Source organism: Oncorhynchus masou, chromosome 23 (genome assembly GCF_036934945.1).
Source record: "Oncorhynchus masou masou isolate Uvic2021 chromosome 23, UVic_Omas_1.1, whole genome shotgun sequence".
Taxonomy (NCBI): domain Eukaryota; kingdom Metazoa; phylum Chordata; class Actinopteri; order Salmoniformes; family Salmonidae; genus Oncorhynchus; species Oncorhynchus masou.
Window position 1 is genome coordinate 49,581,705 of NC_088234.1, and position 23,739 is coordinate 49,605,443.

Genomic DNA, 23,739 nt, shown 5'->3' on the forward strand with positions numbered 1-23,739 from the left:
TAACCGATCATGCAATTATCCACACAATGCAAGCATCTTACAATGCACTAATAGTCATAACACACACACACACACACACTGTCTGGCTATGTGTTTTGGAGTAGAAGGCAGGGCTAGGAAGAGGAGGTTGAGTCAGACAGCAGTGCTGAAGCAGGCGGGTACGTAGGGGACAGCGGGGTGCCCTGTAACCCTGTGCTCTGGAGCAGCCAAAGGCAACCTATCGATCCAGCCGCATACTGGGACCAGTGGACCAAGTCGAGAGGGGCCTGGAAGTGTGACCGCTGACCGCCACTCCCCCCCCCCTGGCCGTCCCAGGGGCTTGGTGGGGGTTGCTGGGGGGGGTTAGGGGTCAGGCCCTCCCTCCTCTAGCAGTCCTAAATTACTCTGTAGCCCTGCTCATCTGGGTCACTGCTTCCCACACTGGAAGGGAACTGGGAACACAGTGTACAATACTATTCCCTCAAGACTGTAGCCTCTCAGCTTCTACATGCACTCACTCATGCAGACATAGACAGCGGTAGATCTAGAGACACATAGAGATTTAATTGCATTGGCAGGATGAGCCTGTTTTATTCACTCTGACTATTGGTGTATAGTGAGCTTGGGAGATGGAGGGGGAACGAGAGGCACACAGCTGCTCTCTGAAATACACAAATTTAGAACACACCTGGGACATGAACAGTATGCATATTCACACACTCACTCACTCACTCACTCACTCACTCACTCACTCACTCACTCACTCACTCACTCACTCACTCATTCATACTGTATACACACACACTCCCAACAGGCGCACTTCAGAACACCACACGCACACACTGACACAGTGTTGACCCGGCCGCTTTCCAGTTTGGATTATAGCCTTGGCCTGCTCTCTGAGACCACACTGCTTCCTCAGTACTGACTGCCAGACAAAGACAGACACACTGCAACCAGGGCGTCCTTCTCACCACTATGCCAAGGCCAATGGCAATGCCCACAACCCTGCGTTTCATCTTCAACCAAACCCCAGCGACTATACATGAGGCTTTATCTACTCATCTCCTGCATAAGGTCATTTCGTTTATTTCCTCCTTGGTTCCTATTTTGGCTTCCACTGCGTTATTATTGTCGAGGAGATGAAATGGGCTATTTGGTAGTAGTAGTAGTCGTTTTTGAAGGTTGGTGATTACTTTGCTGTCTGTATGCACAGTTGATTCAGCCCTAATCCAGTTTCCCCCAGACCGTGTTTGCTGGAGGCTGTTGTTGAAAACGTGGCAGCAGGAGGGCCCAGCCACAAGTCAGGGTCAGGGATGTCATTAAAACGCGACTCCTGCCAGACAGGTGGTCATGTTAACCCCCCCCCCCCTTCAAATGTTGATATACTCACGCACATTCGCGTTTGTGTGTACACACACAGTGGGTGGCCTTGTGTGGCTCCTCCACCGGCCGTGCAGATGCAGGGGTTTATTATATAAACACCCAATGGCGTTGCGTGTGGGAATGGAACGCGGCAGCGGTAGAAGCAACACAGCAGAATGCTATAGAATAACAATACCACACACTCCCTGTGTTTGACTGCTGGGATTCTGAGCCTAATTCTTAACAAATGTGCTTTTTCACCTGGCACTTGTATTGGTTCAATCCAATTACTGTATATATGAATGGACAAAGCCATCGATCACGTGGCACCATTCTTCCCTATGTTAAGACTCAATAGCGCATTGAAGCCAAGTGAAGTCAGTTAAGATGGCGTTTCACGGAGACATAACATGCTCAGTTCGAGCTACTCTAGGAAGTAACGTTGCAGGCTAGCTCAGTGCTGGCCAGAAGACTTTTAAATGGCTAACAACTACTGCTCTCCCTCTCCTACAGACCATCCACAGGCCTCTACCCACTCAGACACAACCAACGCTGCTGCTGAAATCATTATTGATTAGATGTGTTACTCCATTCCACTGCTGTCATTGATTATTGATTTTATTACCATTACTAGTATATCTATTTATCCTGCTACTGGTCATTAGCACTGTTTACAATGTATATATTACCATTACTATATTACTGCTACCAGTAACCTTTCAGACAAGTTTACATGCATATCCTTCTACCAGTCACTTTTTTTTTATATATATATAAAGCCACCGACCTCAAGGATCCTGTTTTCGGCTTACAATGTCTGCAGTACTGTGGACAGCCTTGAACTTTCATGGCTTCAATGAGATAGGGCAGTCATTCTCCCCTGGTTCAATCTCCCCCTCATCACTCCGGGGCTGCTCTCTCCCTGCCAGGTTAAATATACTCCTGATTCCCCCTCCACTGTTTCCTCCTTATCTCCAGCCGGCTGCCCTTGTTTGCATGGCATCCCTCCACAGAGAGATTACTGGAGCCCCATGGTTTTGACGTAGCGCACCGGGTAACAGTGTAAATATTGTGACATGTTTTTTTCCCCAAGCCGACCGGCACGTCAAGGCTACCACCTGTGGGCCCGCTGCGACGCTCTCTTTCTCCTCTGTCAGAGCGCCAGTGCTCCACTGTGCCGCAACGGATGGCCTGCCTAATGAAGTGCCATCTTTAATCTTTAAATATTTATTCTGCTTTAATGAGGGAGATATTCTTTGAATATTTTTCACTCTGGAGGTTCTCCTCTGAGGGAACGAGCAGTCTTTGTGTGTCCTCTCTTCCCCTCAACCTAGACCCTGGTTTCAGACTTAATGTGGATATTGTTAGCCGTCCGTCTGACGAACAAAGCCGTGCCCGTCGATGCTGTGTGTTTGCATTGCTTTCCAGGAACTGTCAAGCTATTACGTTAAATGACAGGACAGAGAGACAGTTTCTTACATGAATTTGATAGTCAAAAATAATCAAGTGAAACTAAGTCACCTTACATGGAAAGACCACAACAAAAGCTTACTCCTCTTCTGCTTCCCTTCTATGAAAAGAGCTTCCTCATCTGTCTGTTTCCGTCTGCCTGTCTATCTGGCTGAAATGGGAAATTAATTTGACTATAACAGTTTTGTCTCACACAGCAGTCCGTGTTATGATCTAGTCATAAATCCAGTGGAGCGTTGTTAGTCAGGAAGTGATAATGATCAGAGTGTTTGAGCGTTGTGCAGGCAGTTCAGTTAGTGGCTTTTCAACTATCATTTCCTTTAGATGATGACCTTGGCTGTTTTATTACCGTGCTCTCATTGTGAATATATTGTAGTTGAACATTAGCTGAGGTTTATGGTCAGTTCATTTACAAGTGATAGGTACTCCTTTTTTTTCTTTTTTTTAAGCGACCAGGGATGACCACTTTTTTACTTTCATGGGCTTTGTAGCACCCTTGGGGCAGGTTTCCCAGACACAGATTAAGCCTTGATCTAAAAAGTATGCTCAATGGAAAATCTCTATTGTAATTGTCCTTTAGTACAGGACCAGGTATAAACTGTATCTGAAAGCCGTCCCTGTTTTAACGTCCCTAAGTTTAAACGATCATCTACTACCATCGACTCCTTGCCTGGCCTCCAGTTAAGAAAAGATATCCACAGTGGTTAAAGCCAGACAACAAACTCCATGGCAATGAAGGAGAAAACAACTGATATTTCTTTGAAAATATACCCAGTGAAAAGCGAGGTTTATCTTAGTCCAGAACACTCCATTGAGGTATAGTGCTGAGTGATTAACCTACAATGACTTTTTTTTTTAAACAGCCAATTGACCAAATGTTGGTTCACTTATTATAATTGTACTTTGTTTGTCTTTTTTTCTGAGCTCAATGCGCAGCAGATTCTTTGGAGATATATCAGATCAAGCATGAACTGTGCGATGTAGTAGGGAGTTGTAGTTTCCAACAGGCCAATATTCCACACAGTTTAGCCCAGAAAACGTGGTAATTAACTACAATGACCGTAATCCATTGCAAGCCTGCTTGTCCAGTCTGTGTTTCTTTTACGCCTGCTATGTAAAAGAGACAGAAGTGATTTGATTGTTGGTATTCAGCAGTCATGAAAGTATGTCTTATTTACTTGAAAGAACTACTAAAATAGTGACTTGGTCAGACAGCATAGGCAGCAGCTCTAGAAATGACTTGGAATTAAATCATGAAGTCATATTTAATTTAATATCCACAACTGAAATATTTGATTAAAGTAAAGTAATGAATGATTGTTAATAAGTGATAAGCAGTAATGGGCAGGCACTACCTTCATGGGACTTTTATTCATTGTTTTATTCTGTGTTACAGCGTTCAACCCACATAATGCATAGAGCATTTAAACGGCCACAACCAGTAGAAATCCACTTTTTCGACCTGAAAGACAATGGCCAGATCTTACCCATGATGTTGCACAACGATGTAAGTTCCTCCTGAGAGCCAAACAGCTTTTCTCTGTAGCCTACACTTGTGATTCCACTAGATTTAACAGCCACAAAGTAATAAAAAAAAGTGTCTGTCATACAAATTCATGAAAACAAAAAATGTATTTAAGGTTAGCGTTAGGCTGATTAGGGCGATTAAGGTGAGAGTTAGATTTAAAGTCCGATTTTAAACGTGGTTTATGACTTTGTGACTGTTAACTAGTGACGACTTGGCCGCCTTGCCATGGAGCAAATTAAAATAGGTGCTCATTTTCAACCGTTCCATTGATCCTAAAGAGAAATCTCCACCTACCCCGGGCACCGGGCCATGCAAACCGAACTCGCCCATTGCTGCAATACACATGCCAAACCATTCAATATTTATATACACACTCCAAACCTAGCCATATTACCGGAGCTTGTATTCTTTCTATTTCTGTGGCGGATTTTCATTGATACAGTAAATGGCTGTGTGATTTAGATAATGCATTGATATGGTATATAGCTGTGTAATTTAGATAATGCATTGATATGGTATATAGCTAGCTAGCTTGCTGAAATGATAGAGAGAACAAAGGATATAGATATTTGATCATGTCCGTGTGCATGCCCAAATAATAATGATGCCTGGAATCCTACACAGTTTCACTGAAATTATCAAACGGCAAGAGTCAGGAAAACGTCAACCCTCAACATTACAACAGCTGGTATAGGCAGGGTTTAGAGACTCCTCCTCTCTCTGCTAGTCTTTCTGAAATGATTTTCCCCTGGCATAGCATGCTAGATAGTTACACTAACAGCTGTCAGTCAGTGTCCTATTTGTTGTTATTTCTCTGCTACACGTGGAAATCACCACAACAAACATTGGGCGGCAGCGTAGCCTAGTGGTTAGAGCATTGGACAAGTAACCAAAAGGTTGCAAGATCGAATCCCCGAGCTGACAAGGTACAAATCTGTCGTTCTGCCCCCCCCCCCCCCACTGTTCCTAGGCCGTCATTGAAAATGAGAATTTGTTCTTAACTGATTTGCCTCATAAAATTTAAAAAAGTCCCACCCCAATTCCTAAATATTAGCAGTCTTCTAAATGAGCATTTCCGCTCTTGGACAGGAATTACTCAAATAGGTGCAGCAACTTCCTCTGAGGTGGGCCTTTTTAATGGAAAATAATTAATACAACTCTAAACCGGTGATTATTTAAATAATTGAACCGAAACCAAACTGACCTCAAAAAGCGCTAATCGCTCAGCACTACTGTGGCATGAGGTCCATCTACCCTAGAATTAATTCATAATCAGCTACACAAACACTCACAGCTTTCATGTACACTGGGAGAAACTGACAGATCTGTTGCTCTTGTCTTTACTGAACAACCTTGTTCCGAGATCACTCGTCAGCAAGGAACAAACGTGCGGAGAAATACAACAGACCCTTCTGCCTGCTTGTTTCCTGTTGGGTGACAGCGCTGCTCAGTCTACCCGGTGTGCTGTTCTGTTGCAACCCCTTGGGGAGACGTATGGATAGAGAGAAGAGGGGCCATTGCCTCCCAGAATTTAATGGTCAGCATTCCGCTGCTTGGGCTTTTCGGTGCGTGACCCCCGGGGTCTGAACAGAGGAGGGTTGAAGAGTGCGAGAACTTCATGTTTTCCTTTCTTCCCTTTGTTCCATCTGCTTTTTTGGTTCAGAAAGCAAACACAGTGGTTGTCGCCCCTCTTGGTATTCCAGTAGACGGACAAGCATCTGATCAACTCAACAGGCTTCTGGATCCAATCGACCAGTTTGGAAGTCCGTACTTTTGGCAGGGTGAATTACACATACATATACAGTTTCTCTCAATGAAGCTGACTCGATTCGTGCAAGTAGCGTAAGATTTAGAATGGAGATAATTTAAGCTAAACATTAATGTTCACCTATCCAGTCAAATGAGTTAATTGTTTAATCCAGAGTCTCCAAGAGCAGCAGCCTCCCACCAACACTTCCTGTTGCACTCAATCTTGGTCCTCACATAATGCAGTTTGAGGCTTAGCGCTTCTGACCTTTCTCTGTTAGAACTCCTCTCTACACCCTCTAGTCGCTGTAAGGGTTGGAGAGGTCATAGTTCAGACTGACCATAAGGTAGCACACCTGTGGGTGAATGAGTAAGCGACCCCTGGGGCCAAAGCAACAGTCCCCTGCCTCTCTCTCCTGTTGCCATCAAAGGAGCCCAGTCACTGTGTGTTACTGCTGCTGGTCTCCCCCTGCTGGTGGGTTCCTGCACTGTATATACTGGCATGGTAGGATGAAGTTGCCTTTCCAGACAATGATCTAAGGTCAGCATTGCATTTTCCCCCAGGTAGTTAAAGTTATGATTGGGGGTAGGGTAATCTGATCCTAGACCTGTACCTTAGGTCCTGGGTGGAATGTGAGGCACCAGCAGAAACAACAGCCTTCTACCAGCCCTCTGGTATAACATAGCCTCAGGTCAGGGTTCAGTCGAGTGGAGTGGACAGGATGCATGCTGGTCCTTAAGAGATGAATAAACCCGAGCACTATGCATTATCATGCAATCTTGCAGCATTCTTAAACCCTTTCTTTCTGATAAGCTCAGTTATCGTCAGATCTGTAATTCGCTCTGCCCTCTGCTTCCCTGTGGTATCTCTCCTCCTCTAGAAGCACATGGCTCCAGCATTGCCAAATATAGACTAAAGAAAATATAATAATTTAACTAACAGTTAATAACAGGGGATCTGTCTGGCAACTGTCTTGTTTTGTCTGTAATGCTCTGTGTGATTGAAGTATTATCAGGGACTTTCCAACCCGGGAACCCATCTGGTCCTGTGATAGAGGTCGTCTGATTCCCCTCATTTCCTCTCTTTATCTACATGCCATTTTATATACTGTAGCTTCTATAGTCAGGCTGGAGCCAAATGAAGGAGAGGATTTGAGAGAGAAAGGCTTACCTTTCTTTCAGGGAAGAATCTGTATCTGGGATTTACGTTCCAGATGGGCGCTTGTTTAGGAAGAGGTTGTTAAAAAATATATATATATATTCCCAATATACTCTCTTGTTCGCTCTTTTACACACACAGACACACACACCGCGCGCGCACACACACACACAGAGAGTGTACAAAACATTAAGAACACCTTCGTAATATTGAGTTGCATCCCAACTTTTGACCTCAGAACAACCTCAATTTGATTTTCAATACAGATTATCGGAGGACAAAAAAAGCCGATACCGATTAATCGGCCGATTTAAAAAAAAATATACATATATATATATATACAGTGCCTTGCGAAAGTATTCGGCCCCCTTGAACTTTGCAACCTTTTGCCACATTTCAGGCTTCAAAGTAAAGGGGCTGAATAATTTTGCACGCCCAATTTTTCAGTTTTTGATTTGTTAAAAAAGTTTGAAATATCCAATAAATGTCGTTCCACTTCATGATTGTGTCCCACTTGTTGTTGATTCTTCACAAAAAATACAGTTTTATATCTTTATGTTTGAAGCCTGAAATGTGGCAAAAGGTTGCAAAGTTCAAGGGGGCCGAATACTTTCGCAAGGCACTGTGTATATATATATATATATCTTTGTAATAATGACAATTACAGCAATACTGAATGAACACTTATTTTAACTTAATATAATACTTAAATAAAATCAATTTAGTCTCAAATTGTTTAAATAATGAGAAGGTAAAAGTGCAGTATGTGCCATGTAAAAGCTAACGTTTGAGTTCCTTCCTCAGAACATGAGAACATATGATAGCTGGTGGTTCCTTTTAACACTTCAAGATTCCCAGTTAATAAGTTGTAGGTTGTAGTTATTGTAGGACTATTTCTCTCAATACCATTTGTATTTCATATACCTTTGACTATTGGGTATTCTTATAGGCACTATAGTATTGCCAGCCTAGTCATAAAGTCATAAACAGCGCTGTGCCTCAAGCATTGCGAAAAGCTGCTGGCAAACGGAGGAAAGTGCCGTTTGAATTCATGCTTACGAGCCTGCTGCTGCCTACTACCGCTCAGTTAGACTGCTCTATCAAATATCAAATCATAGACTTAATTATAATATAATAAACACACAGAAATACGAGCCTTAGGTTATTAATAATGTCACATCTGGAAACTATAATTTCGAAAAACAAAAAGGTTTTTCTTTTAGTGGAATATGGAACCTTTCCGTATTTATCGAACGGGTGGCATCCCTATGTCTAGATATTGCTGTTACATTGCACAACCTTCAATGTTATGTCATAATTATGTAAAAATCTGGCAAATTAATTAAGGAAGAAATGGGCTTGACACAGTTCACAACGAGCCAGGCAGCCTAAACTGCTGCGGCAGGGTAGCCTAGTGGTTAGAGCGTTGGACTAGTAACCAGAAGGTTGCAAGTTCAAATCCCCGAGCTGACAAGGTACAAATGTCGCTCTGCCCCTGAACAGGCAGTTAACCCACTGTTCCTAGGCTGTCATTGAAAATAAGAATTTGTTCTTAACTGACTTGCCTAGTTAAATAAAGATAAAATACCTGAATGCAAGAGATGACACAATTTCAGACACTGCATTGATTATATGCAGCGCAGGACAAGCTAGTTAAACTAGTAATATCAGCAACCATGTGTAGTTAACTAGTGATTATGTTAAGATCTATTGCTTTTTTAATGTTAGCTAGCACCTTACCTTGGCTCCTTGCTGCCTGCACTCACATAACAGGTGGTCAGCCTGCCACACAGTCTCCTCTTGGATTGCAATATAATTGGCCATAATCTGTGTCCAAAAACACAGATGACCGATTGATATGAAAACTTGAAATCGTCCCTAATTAATTGGCCATTCTGATTAATCGGTCGACCTCTAATGCTAGCCAATGTTGACTCCAATGCTTAACACAAACTGGTGCGTCTGGCACCTACTACCATAACCCGTTCAAAGGCACTTAAATCTTTTGTCTTGTCCATTCACCCTCTGAATGGCATACATACACAACCCATGTCTCAAGACTTAAGAATCCTTATCTAACCTGTCTCCTCCCCTTCATCTCCACTGATTGAAGTGGATTTAACAAGGTGACATCAGTAAGGGATCATAGCTTTCACCTAGTCAATCGGTCATGGAAAGGGCAGGTGTTCCTAATGTTTTGTACACTCAGTGTATGTGCACACACCTTAGAGAGAGAACCCCCCCCCACATGCCTCCCCAGCTCCCACCTGCAACCTGTGTGTGTGTGTCTGCTGATCCAGTCAGCATCAGGGTGGGAGTCTGTGGGATTCTCTCTCTCTGTAGTTTAGTCGTCCCTCCCCTGTGTAGCCAGACTGGCTTGGGGTGAGGAGGGCCTAACGCGGACAAAGCCTGCTCCTCCAGCTGTCAGCAGCCTGAGCATTTAGGCTTTATAAGCTGCTCAGGGCCATAGCCCCAGGGCCACTACTACTGACTGCTGACAGGAGAGACCTGGAGGGGAGCGGCCTATACAAACTATTATACAAAGAGAGGCAGGAGGAGAGGAGCTGGAAGCTCGATGAATTGGGTCGGCCTTGGTGTGAAATGGTCAGTGACCAGCTGACTTCCCTCTCCTCCACATCGTTGGGCTTAATCGTCCTGGCCCTGCTCTCGGGGCCGGTTTCTGTCTTAAATGTCAGCTGTAAAATCTGTCAGATTCACTGGGACTGGGAGCCCTGTGGGACTCAGGGGTTGTTTTCAGGGTCAAATACTCGGTCTCTTTCCATCTTGCTCTCTCTTACCCAAAGGCCATATGTGTGGAATGGGAGGATGCCTGGGCTCGAAGCAGATGTAGATAGTAGACCCACTCTTTAGACGGGAAAATCTCAGCACTGCATTCACGTATTCTCTCTGCTCTCTCCCTCACAGGTCTCCCTGCCTGACCGACTCCGTCAGATAAGGCCGACACACCAGTTTTCAGGTGAGACCTCTCAGCTTCCTCCTGTCTTAACACCACCTCAAACCTACCACCACTTCTATACCTTGTTTACCCCCGGAGTCTCAGTCAAGTCTGTCCCGAGCCTAAGCCTAGTTGTTAAAAGCGACGTCCCCCCCCCCCCCCCCCCACACATCCTTCTCTCCTTACACCATTAGGGCTCTATTATTTAGCACAGCAATCTCTGCTCTGCTGAATCGCCTCCATCTTCACCTCTTTCCCCCCTCTCCCTCTTCATCACACGATCATGTTTCCTTTTCCGCCCTTGTTTTTATAAACGACCTCTTGAGATGTAAACGAGTTATACACACACACAGCAGTCACTGCTATTGACACGTTTCACTAGATTGTTGCTGAAAAAAGATTGGAGTGGTCATTGCAGTTCAGAACGGGTTATGTGGCATGCTTGTATATCCGATACTGAAGCATTTCCTGTGGATTTCTAGATATCGACTCGAGTCACCCCTGTCGTTCGTACAGACCCAGCTGTTATACATTGCTTTTTTTTTTCTTTAAAATGTTTCCAGGTCTGACCACAACCGCTCCACCTAGAGCAGTAGTAACAAAACTAAAACTAAACTTCAGAGTACAAGGTGACACTGACCCATTTTTCCTTCAGAAGCCCTCCCTACCCTGTGCCTCCACCCCACCCATCCACCTAGCTTCTGTACCCTTGTGGGAGGGGGTGGAGGACCCTGTGTGTTGTGATTTGTCTCCCAATGGCCCACATGTTGGAGTGGAAGTGGTCAAGGAGGTGAGACTTCTCCGGCCAGGAATAGAGGTTCCTTTCTAGGGATGCGCTCAGTCCCCCCCATGTTCACAGAGGAAGTTGGATCTGCGGTGAGAGGGGAGGTCCACTCCAGGGCGCCACATCTTTGAGTGGTTCTGGGGGGTTTGAGTGGAAGCACCATGAGAGTTCCTCACCTTTCTCTGTCCTTCCTAATGTTCTTGCTCGTTTCTTTCTTTCTCACTCCTCATTGTCCATTCTGTGTTGTAGACTCTGTCTCTGTCTGTCTCTCTGTCGTCTGTCTGTCTGTCTGTCTGTGTGTTCATCTCCGTCTGTGTTTCTCTCTGTCAAGGTGCCTTTGCTAAAGCCGAGGCTTAGGTAGTACTTCTGAGAGAAAAATGATCCTTTAAGTGCTTGCCCAGGAAATGTAGCGTGGCGGCACGGTTGACATTGATCATGTCAGGGTAACTTTGATAGATCGCGGTATCCTGTTTATGATGCAGGGTGGTGAGCGTCTGTCTGGGCTTGGGACTCGATTTGTCCGTTTTTCTTCTTCTAACGAGCTGATATGGGCTGCTTGTTTTGCTCTTTGCATTTAACCACATATTTATATTTGCACTGTAGCGCCTTGTTGGTCTCCTCCAGTTCCCCCCACAGTGATAAATGATCCAGCCAGCCTGCAGGGACTGAGACACTGTTTCAGTGCTGCTGTATCGTAGTCATAAAGCCACTGAGCTAGTCTCCTGACCTGGTCTGGTCCCAGAGGGCTCATTGGAATCAACCCAGCCCGCTGCAGGTGGAATGCATTGTCTTAATTCTCTAGTGGCTCCCATGTAAGGCAGGTCTTGTGCTGGAGATATTTCCCAGTTTACTAACACACTGACAGTGCACAGCTCTCACGGCATTGAGTTCCCTGACCCCCCCTCCCCATCCTCCGGCACTACCATTGCTCACCCTGCCTGCATCTGTGTTGGACTAGCCGCAATCGTAAACAAAATCTTAATTGCTCTGCAGCATTGGCCCACATTTGAGATCATGTACCCCCAGCCACCCACACAGCCGTATAATCATTCACATTTAAGGTCAGAGTTTTCTTTCCACACCTGTAACGCTATATTTGAGGAGGACGGGAACACATGGAGGTTATGGTGAGGCTATTTTTGGTCTCCGTGAGGAAAAAGTGCTCATGACACACAGAGGGCTTTGGGGATGGCCTGGTTTTGAGTTGGGGGAGGGGACCTAATGGGAAAACCATAAGGCTGCAATCTTTAGGCCATATGGAAGCGTCATCAAATTTGACCCTGCTGCATGGTTGTGTTGACTCGTTCTCTGTAGGGTTTGGGCCACTGTCAGCATAGAGACGCTGTGTACCCACAGGGAACAACTCAGTCTGACAGGCAGTTTCACCAGCAAGGTTTTATAGCTGCCTTTTGGTTTATGATGCTGTTAGCTGAGCGGTTTTGCAAACAAATAATTATTCTATGTCCAAGACAAATGTCAACATTTGTGAACTGTGAAATGTGAACATTTCTTTTTACTTTTAATAGAACTGTTGTCTCTGTCTATCTTCTATTTCTGTTTTGCGTCGTCATGAGACATTATCCTGAGGACTAATTTTGGTTACAAGAACATGGATTGTGATCTGACAAATCCTCTCTCTCTCTGCCCCTCCCTCAGGCGTGTTCCTCTCTGCCGCCTTCAAGATGAACAGGTTGGGCCTCCACAGGGGGCAGTGTTGAAGGCTGAGCCCCAGCCCGCCGAACCCCCAGCCGAGACTCTGCTGAACCCAACACACACGCACAGAAGGTCTGCCACACACACAACCTGAGAGCAGGAGCTACACCCCCACGATACAACCAGCATCTCCTGATAACGGCCGTGTTTACGTGTGTACGAGGGAGCTGTGTGGTGTTCAGTGACGGGGAAAGGAGAGAGGAGAGAAACTGCTGATCCGCCGAGAGGAGAGGAGGGGAGCGAGCGGAAGAGGAGGAGGAGTGTGTGAGGAACGCAGAGGGAGAAACCCAATCCTCTTAGGTAGCAGAGCTGAGAGCTGAGGACGGGCGTGCCTGGGAGCCAGAGAGAGAGAGGTAGGAGAGTGCAGAGATAGAGGGAGCCCAGAGACCAGCCCAGGCTGAGTCGGAGCAGCCAGACAGGCAGCGCGTTGTGCATCCAAAGAGGTGGAAAGGCGAGCAGGGCCAAAGCCGGAAGGCGACTCATGGGCTATGGGGGCCATGGTGACCTAGCGTAAATGGCTATCCCTCAGCACAGCTTGGTGCCCGTGTCTGCTGCTCAACCCTCCCCCTCTCTCTCCTCCTGTGTCCCTGCCCGCTGCTGTGCCCCGTTGCTGTTCGTCCCTGGCGCTGCCTTCTGCTCTGCGCCGGCACTGCCCCTGTCGTGCTGCGGCCATGGTGGCCAGCCTATGGAAGCTGGTGCGGGGTGTCAGGCAACTGGAGCTCCATCGCCTCATCCTGGCACTCATCGTCTTCTGCCTTTTCTCTATGGCTTTCCTGGCCTATTACGTCAGCAACAGCCCCAAGATCAAGGAGGCCCCCCCGCTGCCCTTCAGTGACTGTCGGGGGGTGCCGGCGGCTGTGGGAGATGGGCAGCAGGCGCCCCTCTTCCTGCCTCACTCGGGTCGGCTGCGCCAGGTGAAGGCCATGGACAACTCTCGTACAGACCCAGTGGTGCTGGTGTTTGTAGAGAGCATCTATTCTCAGCTGGGGCAGGAGATCGTAGCCATCCTGGAGTCCAGCCACTTTAGCTACCGCACCGAGATCGCCCCGGGGAAGGGAGACATGCCCACGCTAACGGAGCGCAACCGCGGACGCTACGCCCTGGTCATATACGAGAATTTGCTGAAGTATGTCAACCTGGATGCCTGGAACCGCGACCTGCTGGACAAGTACTGCATGGAGTACAGTGTAGGCATCATCGGTTTCTTCAAGGCCAACGAGAACTCGCTGCTCAGTGCCCAGCTTAAGGGCTTCCCTCTCTTCCTGCACTCACACCTGGGCCTGAGGGATTACCGAATCAACCACAACGCCCCACTGCTCTACATCACCAGACCCAACGAGGTGGAGCAGGGCCCCCTGCCCGGGGACGACTGGACCGTGTTCCAATCCAACCACTCCACCTATGAGCCTGTCCTCCTGGCCAGCACCAAGTCCTCTGATGCCCTGACCCACCTGGGGCCGCTCAGTGCTATGCACGCCACCGTGGTCCAGGACCTGGGGCTCCACGACGGCATCCAGAGGGTCCTGTTTGGAAACAACCTGTCCTACTGGCTGCACAAGCTGGTGTTTGTGGACGCCATCGCCTACCTGACGGGCAAGCGGCTCTGCCTCTCGCTGGAGCGCCACCTGCTGGTGGACGTGGACGATATCTTCGTGGGCAAGGAGGGCACCCGTATGAAGGTGACCGACGTAGAGGTGGGTTCACTCTCTCTCTCATTCTTTCTCTCACACTCTGCCGACTGTAGGTTCACTGTCATTGGTAATTAGGCTTGTGTAAAGATGTATTATTAATGATGTAAAAAAAACAACGGTTATTCCGAAGAGGACGATTATTCAGCCTGTTACCTTAACAAGTATAGATGTTTCTGTTAAAGCAGCCTTTGATTTACCACTTAGTTTTCAGGAAAGTGCTTCTTTCCTGCTCCTCTCATCATGGGACACATATTGATTTCCAATGGGATTCTCCGTAAGGTGTGTGACTTGTTTCTAAGGCAAGGCCTAATAAAGGCTAGCATTTATTAGGATGAATCTCAACAGGATCGGTGTCTTCTGCCATTAGTCTGTTAACTATTTTATCTGGTTGTTAGCCTGCTACTGTGTGTCATTGGCCTGATTTACTTGAGTTCAGTTCACTTTGAGAAAAACACCCCTGGATGACTTTAAGCCTTTTCCCGTCTTAACCAGAGCCTTATTTGAAGTGACAAAAACAGATTCGGAAGAGTCTCCAGTACGTCACAGCTCTCATAATGGCTTTTCTCTACCCTCTATAGCTGTTGAACACACTTAACCCGCGTCAGCAGTTTGCAATGCAGAAAAGTGTTGCCTGGAGGGCCACTCTGACAAATGCATCAAACTAAATGAACACAACTAATGGGAAATATTAGGAGGATTAATTAGGCTTTTGCACTGACAACAGGGATGCAGTTTGGAGAGTGATAGGGGGCGGGACAAGGGAGCGAACTTGTCGCTTCAGCAAGGGCTCCCACAAGTCAATCAGCCAGTTAATGAGCCTGTCATCAATTCAGCCTGACAAGGTTGGAACCAGGCGGTTGCATAAGTAAGGGCATATGGAGGGAGAAAAGTACTGTTGGCACTGCCACAGTGTTTAGTCATCACACCACCGATGAGACGTTTCGGGTTAATTGCTCCTGTGGAAATGATGACTAATAGACCGTTTGACGTCTCAGGCAGCCGAGGCAGGTACATGCATGCTCTTGAGGCCGTAGCTTAACGGAGAAAACAACATTACATTACAGGTATATGGATTCATTGTGGAGCACAGAATAGAACAGCCGAGCTGGTGTAGTCAGAAGAATGGCCCATTGATTTTTTCTCTCACCTCAATCTTCTGAACAGAAGTGGTCTTCTCTGGAAGGAATTGGCCTGCTTGGTCTCTAGAGCATCAAGTCAATGGAACCACTTACCACTTTCTAATGTGTTAAAGATGCTGAAATGTATTTGATGACTTTTCAAATAACATTTCCACTCGGTCTGGGAATTGCCTTGGACCTCACGATACGATATTTTCACAATACTTAAGTGGCAGTACGATATGTATTGTGATTCTCACTATTCTACGTGTATTGTGATTCTCACTATTCTACGTGTATTGTGATTCTCGCTATTCTACGTGTATTGTGATTCTCGCTATTCTACGTGTATTGTGATTCTCGCTATTCTACGTGTATTGTGATTCTCGCTATTCTACGTGTATTGTGATTCTCGCTATTCTACGTGTATTGTGATTCTCGCTATTCTACGTGTATTGTGATTCTCGCTATTCTACGTGTATTGTGATTCGATACTGGGATGTTATTGTGATTTGATGTTCCAGACATATTGCTCACCATTTGTCTGCTGCAGAGAGACAGAAGAGGGCATGTTTTCATCAGTCATGTAAATAAGTGCTGAAAACATGTTGGCTCACTATTTAAAAAGAAAATGGGAAACAAGCTATAGGATGAAAAATAACAGCGTTTTAGCACAGGTACAGCCGACTAACGAAAGCCAACGCTGCCTAGCAACAACAACAAAAAATATATTTTGAAAATTGTATATTGATCCGGACAGTTGTCTTGTGCAGGATTAAGATATTGCCATTTTGAAGTTAAATCACTTAAATTCTTTACTAAAGTGGATGTAAAAAGCATGATAAACATGTATTGCTCTTTGGGGACCCTGTTAATCATCTGTAGTTCATTGCAACCAACCATGTTGATCCTATTAACATTTTGAGGTGTCACAAAGAGGTTGGTTAGAATTTTTCTTCCGCCTGCCCTGACGTGGTGTTAAACATTGTGGTCGTTGCCATGCAGGCTCGACTTTATTTACCGCAGTGTTGTCTAACTACCCCTACCACCTGGCCTCTGGTTGAGCAAAGCGGCTTTAATCACCTCAAGCAGTTGTGAGGCGAGTAACGGGGCACAAACAAGGCATGGCTAATGGACCACTAATCTTGTCTATTATTCTCACTCTGGGTGCAACCTCAGCACTGCACTGACTCTTAAGCACTAAAGCTGATTTACACACACACACACACCACGCACATACATGCATAACCACGTTCACTTTTCTATGCTATGTTAGACACGGTTGACTCCTGCATCTCAGCTATATTCTACTTGCTTGGTTGATGGTTGAATTTACATTCAGTGCCCTTGGAGTGCTGCCATAATCACTCTGGTTGGATGGGTACTCGGTCACCTCAGCATCTCAAACAGGCATTTCTAGATCTCTGTCCTTATGGTAAATGGCAGCTGCTGTTTGCAATTGACCATGTCCTCTCATCCTCCTCCTATAACGCAGGCCTGGGCCAGGTAGGAGTCCTGGACATGTTGATGGTCTAGGGCATGGGTTCCCAAACTTTTTCACTCTGGGGCCTCCCTTCCAGCATTTGGGGAACATCCCGCGCACCCGCTGCAAACGAGCGCACGTGCAACATCTATTTCTATGTGCACAAGCACTGTTTTGACTAACTGTTACCACCCCTCTTGTTGGTGGAGAGAATTTTGCGGGTTTAAAGCTTATTTCCTGCAATTGTACACATTTTGTAATGGGTTGCAAAGAAAATATAGCAGTTTTAAAGCAAATTGTCTTGCAATTCTATAAATTTTGCCATGTTTAATGTGTAATCATGTGATATTTGAGTGATAAATAAATTCCAACAATATCTAATAAAAAATTTAATAAAAACATGGGCTAGTTGATCTGGACATTTCTGATAAGTTATAAATAGCTCTCTAAGGTATGCAGTGAATGACAATGTACCACCCAATTTCAAAATTGCACATTGTGCGTTCTGTCAACTTTCAAGAATCCGTTTAATCCCTGACTGAGTTCCCCCCACAGTTTGGGAACCACTGGTCTAGGGTATGGTCAGTCAATGCCCAGAGGCTTCAGTCAGATCATCACTGCAGGTTAAGGCTTTTAAGCCAGCCCGGGCATTCACAATGTCCTTCGATTTGTTTCTAAAGACATGGGGAAATTCAAGGATATTGAGGTCAGTGATCTGTTGGCATCCATTTGATAAGGCAATCGAAGAGGAAATACAAAGAGCTCTTCTCACCTCCTTGTCGGCTCTCTGTACTTGGCACAGACGGGGAAGATCTGTTGCCATGGTGACTAACCAGAGCCCCTGACCTACCCTTATGCCCCCACCCCTCTGTCTGTCTGCCCTTCTGCCTACCCCAGCCCTCCTTACTCTGACCCTTCTTTACCAGGCTGGCACAAAGGTCTGTGTCCCCCCACAGGACATGACCCAGGCATATGCTCCATACCACACCACCGTGTCCAGTAGCCTCTCTCCTCCTTTTTGAAAGACGATCGGTTGTTGTGGTGCAGACAGTTCAGTTACTGATCACCGCTTGTCATCAGACATGAAATATCGCTTGATCTGTCTGTGGGGACACATTTGTCTCTCCATCAGCAAACCTAAGGTCCCAGGCAGCCAATACTGAGACATGGATCATATTGCACAAACACACAGACCGCACAAACACACACAGACACTCATCCTAATCGGCAAGAAAAACAAAGTGTGTGCACATGCTCAAGGACATCAGTCCCCCTTTAAATAAGTCAGCGATTGTATCTCTTATCAGGTACAGCCGCTATCTCTCTCCCAGAGGTACAGTGCATAGCTCTGGGTTGATTTGTGGAGGCAGAGCAGCTATCTCTTTCCCCATTCTGTGATTTGTATATGGATGCTGCTGTAATCATCTGATATAGCTGATAAAGTGTGAAGGTTTGGGGAATTTGTTGAACAGGACTCCGTGGGTTTGCTTTGCAATCCCATTTCAGTCTGTACAATAACCCCAACATCTGCTCATTCTTTCACACTTGTGGCTACCTAGATATGTTCTGATTTTATTCCATGTCGTCCCATGTCTGTTCCATGTCTGTATTCTTCACTTGAATGATGCATCTGCATTTTATGTCCAATAGTTATTTTGCCATCTAGTGGTTAAGAAAAAAATAGGTTTGTCAGCAACATTATAGTTTTTAAAGATAATAACTGCAATTGTGACTATAATTCCCATTCCTCTGTCATGTCATCATTTGCAGGCCTTGCTCAATACTCAAAACAAGCTGCGAACGCTGGTCCCTGATTTCACCTTTAACCTCGGCTTCTCTGGAAAGTTCTACCACACAGGTGAGAGAGCATCTCGAAGTGAAAACACAGAACATACCCTGTGCTAGACAACGTCACTGTAGATTTTGAGTTGGAGAGTGTCATGAAGAAACTCCCTGTACCCATCTACCCCCCCAGGCACAGACGAGGAGGACCGGGGAGATGACATGCTGCTAAGGCACAGAAAGGAGTTCTGGTGGTTCCCCCACATGTGGAGTCACATGCAGCCCCACCTGTTCCACAACGTCAGCGTGCTGGCTGAACAGATGAGGCTCAACATGCTGTTTGCCCAGGTGATTGGGCTTCCAGTCTGTCGATACCTAACATCATAATCATACGGTAGCTCTGTCTAGTAAGATGCATGCTGTAGTTATGGCCGTGTTGATCCAGATGGTGAGTGGTAATTGGATTCCTGTATGCTGGCCGTTGTAGATGTTTCCTTGTTCGCGATTACAATAAACCATGGTAACAAGGCTCCCAGACATTGAGGCTAAAGATGCCCCCAAGGCTGCCTTGTTGATGTTGTGAGTGGCATTGGGAGCCATGGGGCTGGGCCCAGCGAGCAGACGGTGTCAGTGTGTGTGTGAGGTGAATACTAACCAACACCACGTCCCCTCTCAGTAATCCCTGCTGCCATACAGATGTCTTTGCTGGCTGACACTGACGGAGAGCATCTCTGAGCGGTCAGGGGAGAGGATCCTTCAAACAGCTCTCCATAGCTTCTCCTTAGGAAGGATACACACCGTCTCAACTGAGCTGAACAAACCCCAATCCCTCAAGCGTTCCCAACACTGTGTTTTTCCAGCGAGGGGCACGGTACCACCATACATTAAGATTTGGATTAATTTTTGTTACTCTCTAAAGGATTTAGGCTTCTGCTGTGAGCTTCCTGACTGTTTCTTATTTAGCAGTGTGGAGTGGTCTGTGGACAGAGCAGGGCAATGTCGCCCTCAAGTGGAGGAGCTGCACATTCTTTTTTCTGCTGCGTGTTTGTTTTGAAGCAGACGGTGACTCATTCATGGTTCAATAAAATGTCCATTTAATCACGTTTTGTTATTGTAATTTGTTCCTGGTGTCCTTTCCTGTCCCTAGACACTACTAATATCCATCTGTCTCTCACTCTATCTCTACCCCCCCCCTCTTCCTCTCCAGGAGCATGGGATCCCTACAGACATGGGCTATGCTGTGGCCCCCCACCACTCGGGGGTCTACCCTGTCCACAGCCAGCTGTACGAGGCCTGGAAGTCAGTGTGGGGAATCAAGGTGACCAGCACAGAGGAGTACCCCCACCTCAGACCTGCCCGCTACCGCAGGGGCTTCATCCACAGTGGCATCCAGGTCAGTCTACTGTTAGTCGTGGCAGTTAATCAGTTTATTAAGTGATGAATTGTGGTTTAAAGCTCGCCGCCATTGGACTCTGGAGGGATGAATCACGCTTCACCATCAGGCAGTCTGACAGACGTATCTGGGTTTGGTGTATGCCAGGAGAACGCAACCTGCCCAAATGTATAGCTTGTGCCAACTGTAAAGTTTGGTGGAGGAGGAATACTGGTGTAGGGCTGTTTTTCATGGTTTGGGCTAGGCCCCCTAGTTCCAGTGAAGGGGAATCTTAATGCTACATCATACAATGACATTCTAGACAATTCTGTGCTTCAAACTTTGTGGTAACAATTAGGGGAAGGCCCTTTCTTGTTTCAGCATGACAATGCCCACGTGGGACCAAATCCATATTAATGCCTATGATTTTGGAATGAGATGTTTGACGAGCAGGTGTCCATATACGTTTGGTCATGTAATGTATAACTCAATAATGTCCTTCCAAAAAATTATAATTAAGCAGCTTTTCTGGGTTTTTTTTGCCTCTGCTTGGCCTGTTAGGAAATGAGTGATGTGGGTGTCTGCTAACATTAGCTAACATCTTCTAAACAGCCAGCAGGCCAACTCTTTCAAACCATTTTTTTTAAAATAGACGTTACTGGCGAGATAGTTGTTGCATAGGCTTTATCCTTTTTTCGAACACCAGCTGTGGATTGCTTGGCTTGCTAGCTCGCTTGCGTGCAGTGAGCTCATATCAGCGCTGTTGCGGTGACTGTATAACTGGCAGTCAAATTCCATGTGATGGTTTATTCATGGTAATTAGACTTCTCCAAGCTTTGATGATGCTGATGGTTATTAGTAGCCTACCAAACGTGTTAAACGTGCCTGGTACTCAGCACTCTATTATCCCTCTAATCACTCTGACATCAATGCAAATGTAATCGAAAATATAATCAAACACTTAATGAGAGCTCATGTTGCCCAACATTTCTATAGGCTATGCAATTGGGCGAGAAAATAAAGTGATGGCCTCTACTAAAAAGAGGAGGATCCCATCAGCTTTCTATAGGCTAGGCCTACTATATTTATTTCACAACTTTCCTAATATTAAGCACATTGTTTATATTTACAACAGTAGTATAGCCTACCTGGCTGGCAGTAAAAAATAAACCATGGGGAAAGGCGTCCTCCATTCGCTATTTAACATGTATTTTTTTTACGTTGCCCTGTTGCCCTGTTTCAATACAGGTGCATGATAATGGTCCATTCTAAATCAAAACAGATTTCCCAAATATGTTATTTAGCATATGTAAAGTAGAGGTCGACCAATTATGATTTTTCAACGCCGATACCGATTATTGGAGGACCAAACAAAAGTCGATACAGATTAATCTGCCTATTTTTTTTACTTATTTGTAATAATGACAATTACAGCAATACTGAATAAACACTTATTTTAACTTAATATAATACATAAATTAAATCAATTTAGCCTCAAATAAATAATGAAACGTTCAATTTGGTTTAAATAATGCACTTATTATAGGAATTATAGGATTATATCTCTCTATACCATTTGTATTTCATTAACCTTTGACTATTGGATGTTCCTATAGGCACTTTAGTATTGCCAGTGTAACAGTATAGCTTCCGTCCCTCTCCTCGCTCCTACCTGGGCTCGAACCAGGAAGACATCAACAGCAGCCACCCTCGAAGCAGTGTTGCCTATGCAGAGCAATGGGAACAACCACTCCAAGTCCCAGAGCGAGTGACGCTATTAGTGTAAAGTAAAGACTTAAGATTAAACCAAGAATATTCTGATGGGTGACAATATTAGCCTACCACTTGTGAATTATACACTGCTCAAAAAAATAAAGGGAACACTTAAACAACACAATATAACTCCAAGTCAATCACACTTCTGTGAAATCAAACTGTCCACTTAGGAAGCAACACTGATTGACAATAAATTTCATATGCTGTTGTGCAAATGGAATAGACAACAGGTGGAAATTATAGGCAATTAGCAAGACACCCCAATAAAGGAGTGGTTCTGCAGGTGGTGACAGACCACTTCTCAGTTCCTATGCTTCCTGGCTGATGTTTTGGTCACTTTTGAATTCTGGCGGTGCTTTCACTCTAGTGGTAGCATGAGACGGCGCCTACAACCCACACAAGTGGCTCAGGTAGTGCAGCTCATCCAGGATGGCACATCAATGCGAGCTGTGGCAAGAAGGTTTGCTGTGTCTGTCAGCGTAGTGTCCAGAGCATGGAGGCGCTACCAGGAGACAGGCCAGTACATCAGGAGACGTGGAGGAGGCCGTAGGAGGGCAACAACCCAGCAGCAGGACCGCTACCTCCGCCTTTGTGCAAGGAGGAGCACTGCCAGAGCCCTGCAAAATGACCTCCATCAGGCCAAAAATGTGCATGTGTCTGCTCAAACGGTCAGAAACAAACTCCATGAGGGTGGTATGAGGGCCCGATGTCCACAGGTGGGGGTTGTGCTTACAGCCCGACACCGTGCAGGACGTTTGGCATTTGACAGAGAACACCAAGATTGGCAAATTCGCCACTGGTGCCCTGTGCTCTTCACAGATGAAAGCAGGTTCACACTGAGCACATGTGACAGACGTGAAAGAGTCTGGAGACGCCGTGGAGAACGTTCTGCTGCCTGCAACATCCTCCAGCATGACTGGTTTGGCGGTGGGTCAGTCATGGTGTGGGGTGGCATTTCTTTGGGGGGCCGCACAGCCCTCCATGTGCTCGCCAGAGGTAGCCTGACTGCCATTAGGTACCGAGATGAGATCCTCAGACCTCTTGTGAGACCATATGCTGGTGTGGTTGGCCCTGGGTTCCTCCTAATGCAAGACAATGCTAGACCTCATGTGGCTGGAGTGTGTCAGCAGTTCCTGCAAGAGGAAGGCATTGATGCAATGGACTGGCCCGCCCGTTCCCCAGACCTGAATCCAATTGAGCACATCTGGGACATCATGTCTCGCTCCATCCACCACAGACTGTCCAGGAGTTGGCGGATGCTTTAGTCCAGGTCTGGGAGGAGATCCCTCAGGAGACCATCCGCCACCTCATCAGGAGCTTGCCCAGGCGTTGTAGGGAGGTCATACAGGCACGTGGAGGCCACACCCACTACTGAGCCTCATTTTGACTTGTTGTAAGGACATTACATCAAAGTTGGATCAGCCTGTAGTGTGGTTTTCCACTTTAATTTTGAGTGTGACTCCAAATCCAGACCTCCATGGGTTGATACATTTGATTTCCATTGATAATTTTTGTGTGATTTTGTTGTCAGTACATTCAACTATGTAAAGAAAAAGTATTTAATAAGAATATTTCATTCAATCAGATCTAGGATGTGTTATTTTAGTGTATATTATCCCTTGTGAATGGTACCCAGCATAAGACACCATGCCTTTTTTGTGACTTTTTCGAATCATAGTCGCACGGGCCTATATGTTTCAATAAGGTTTGTATCACAACTGTAGTGGCGAAATAACTTCTTAAATTTTAAGCACATTAATCCGCTTTACAAGGGGTGTAGAGCCTAACTGGCATACATAAGTAGCGTGGGAGTTTCA

The 23,739-nt window shown here is 45.8% G+C and overlaps 1 protein-coding gene across 6 annotated transcripts in view; it reads left to right on the top strand.

Moving 5' to 3' along the window:
- LOC135510992 (bifunctional heparan sulfate N-deacetylase/N-sulfotransferase 2-like) overlaps nucleotides 1–23,739 on the top strand; it is a 170,950-nt gene that overhangs the window by 138,034 nt on the left and 9,177 nt on the right. For all 6 annotated transcript variants that reach the window (XM_064932400.1, XM_064932402.1, XM_064932399.1 and 3 more), the window contains 5 exons: nucleotides 10,173–10,224; nucleotides 12,644–14,394; nucleotides 18,763–18,850; nucleotides 18,968–19,122; nucleotides 19,982–20,167. In XM_064932400.1, coding sequence (XP_064788472.1) covers nucleotides 13,372–14,394; nucleotides 18,763–18,850; nucleotides 18,968–19,122; nucleotides 19,982–20,167 — 1,452 coding nt within the window. In that variant the 5' untranslated portion in view covers nucleotides 10,173–10,224; nucleotides 12,644–13,371. The remainder of the gene's footprint in view (nucleotides 1–10,172; nucleotides 10,225–12,643; nucleotides 14,395–18,762; nucleotides 18,851–18,967; nucleotides 19,123–19,981; nucleotides 20,168–23,739) is intronic.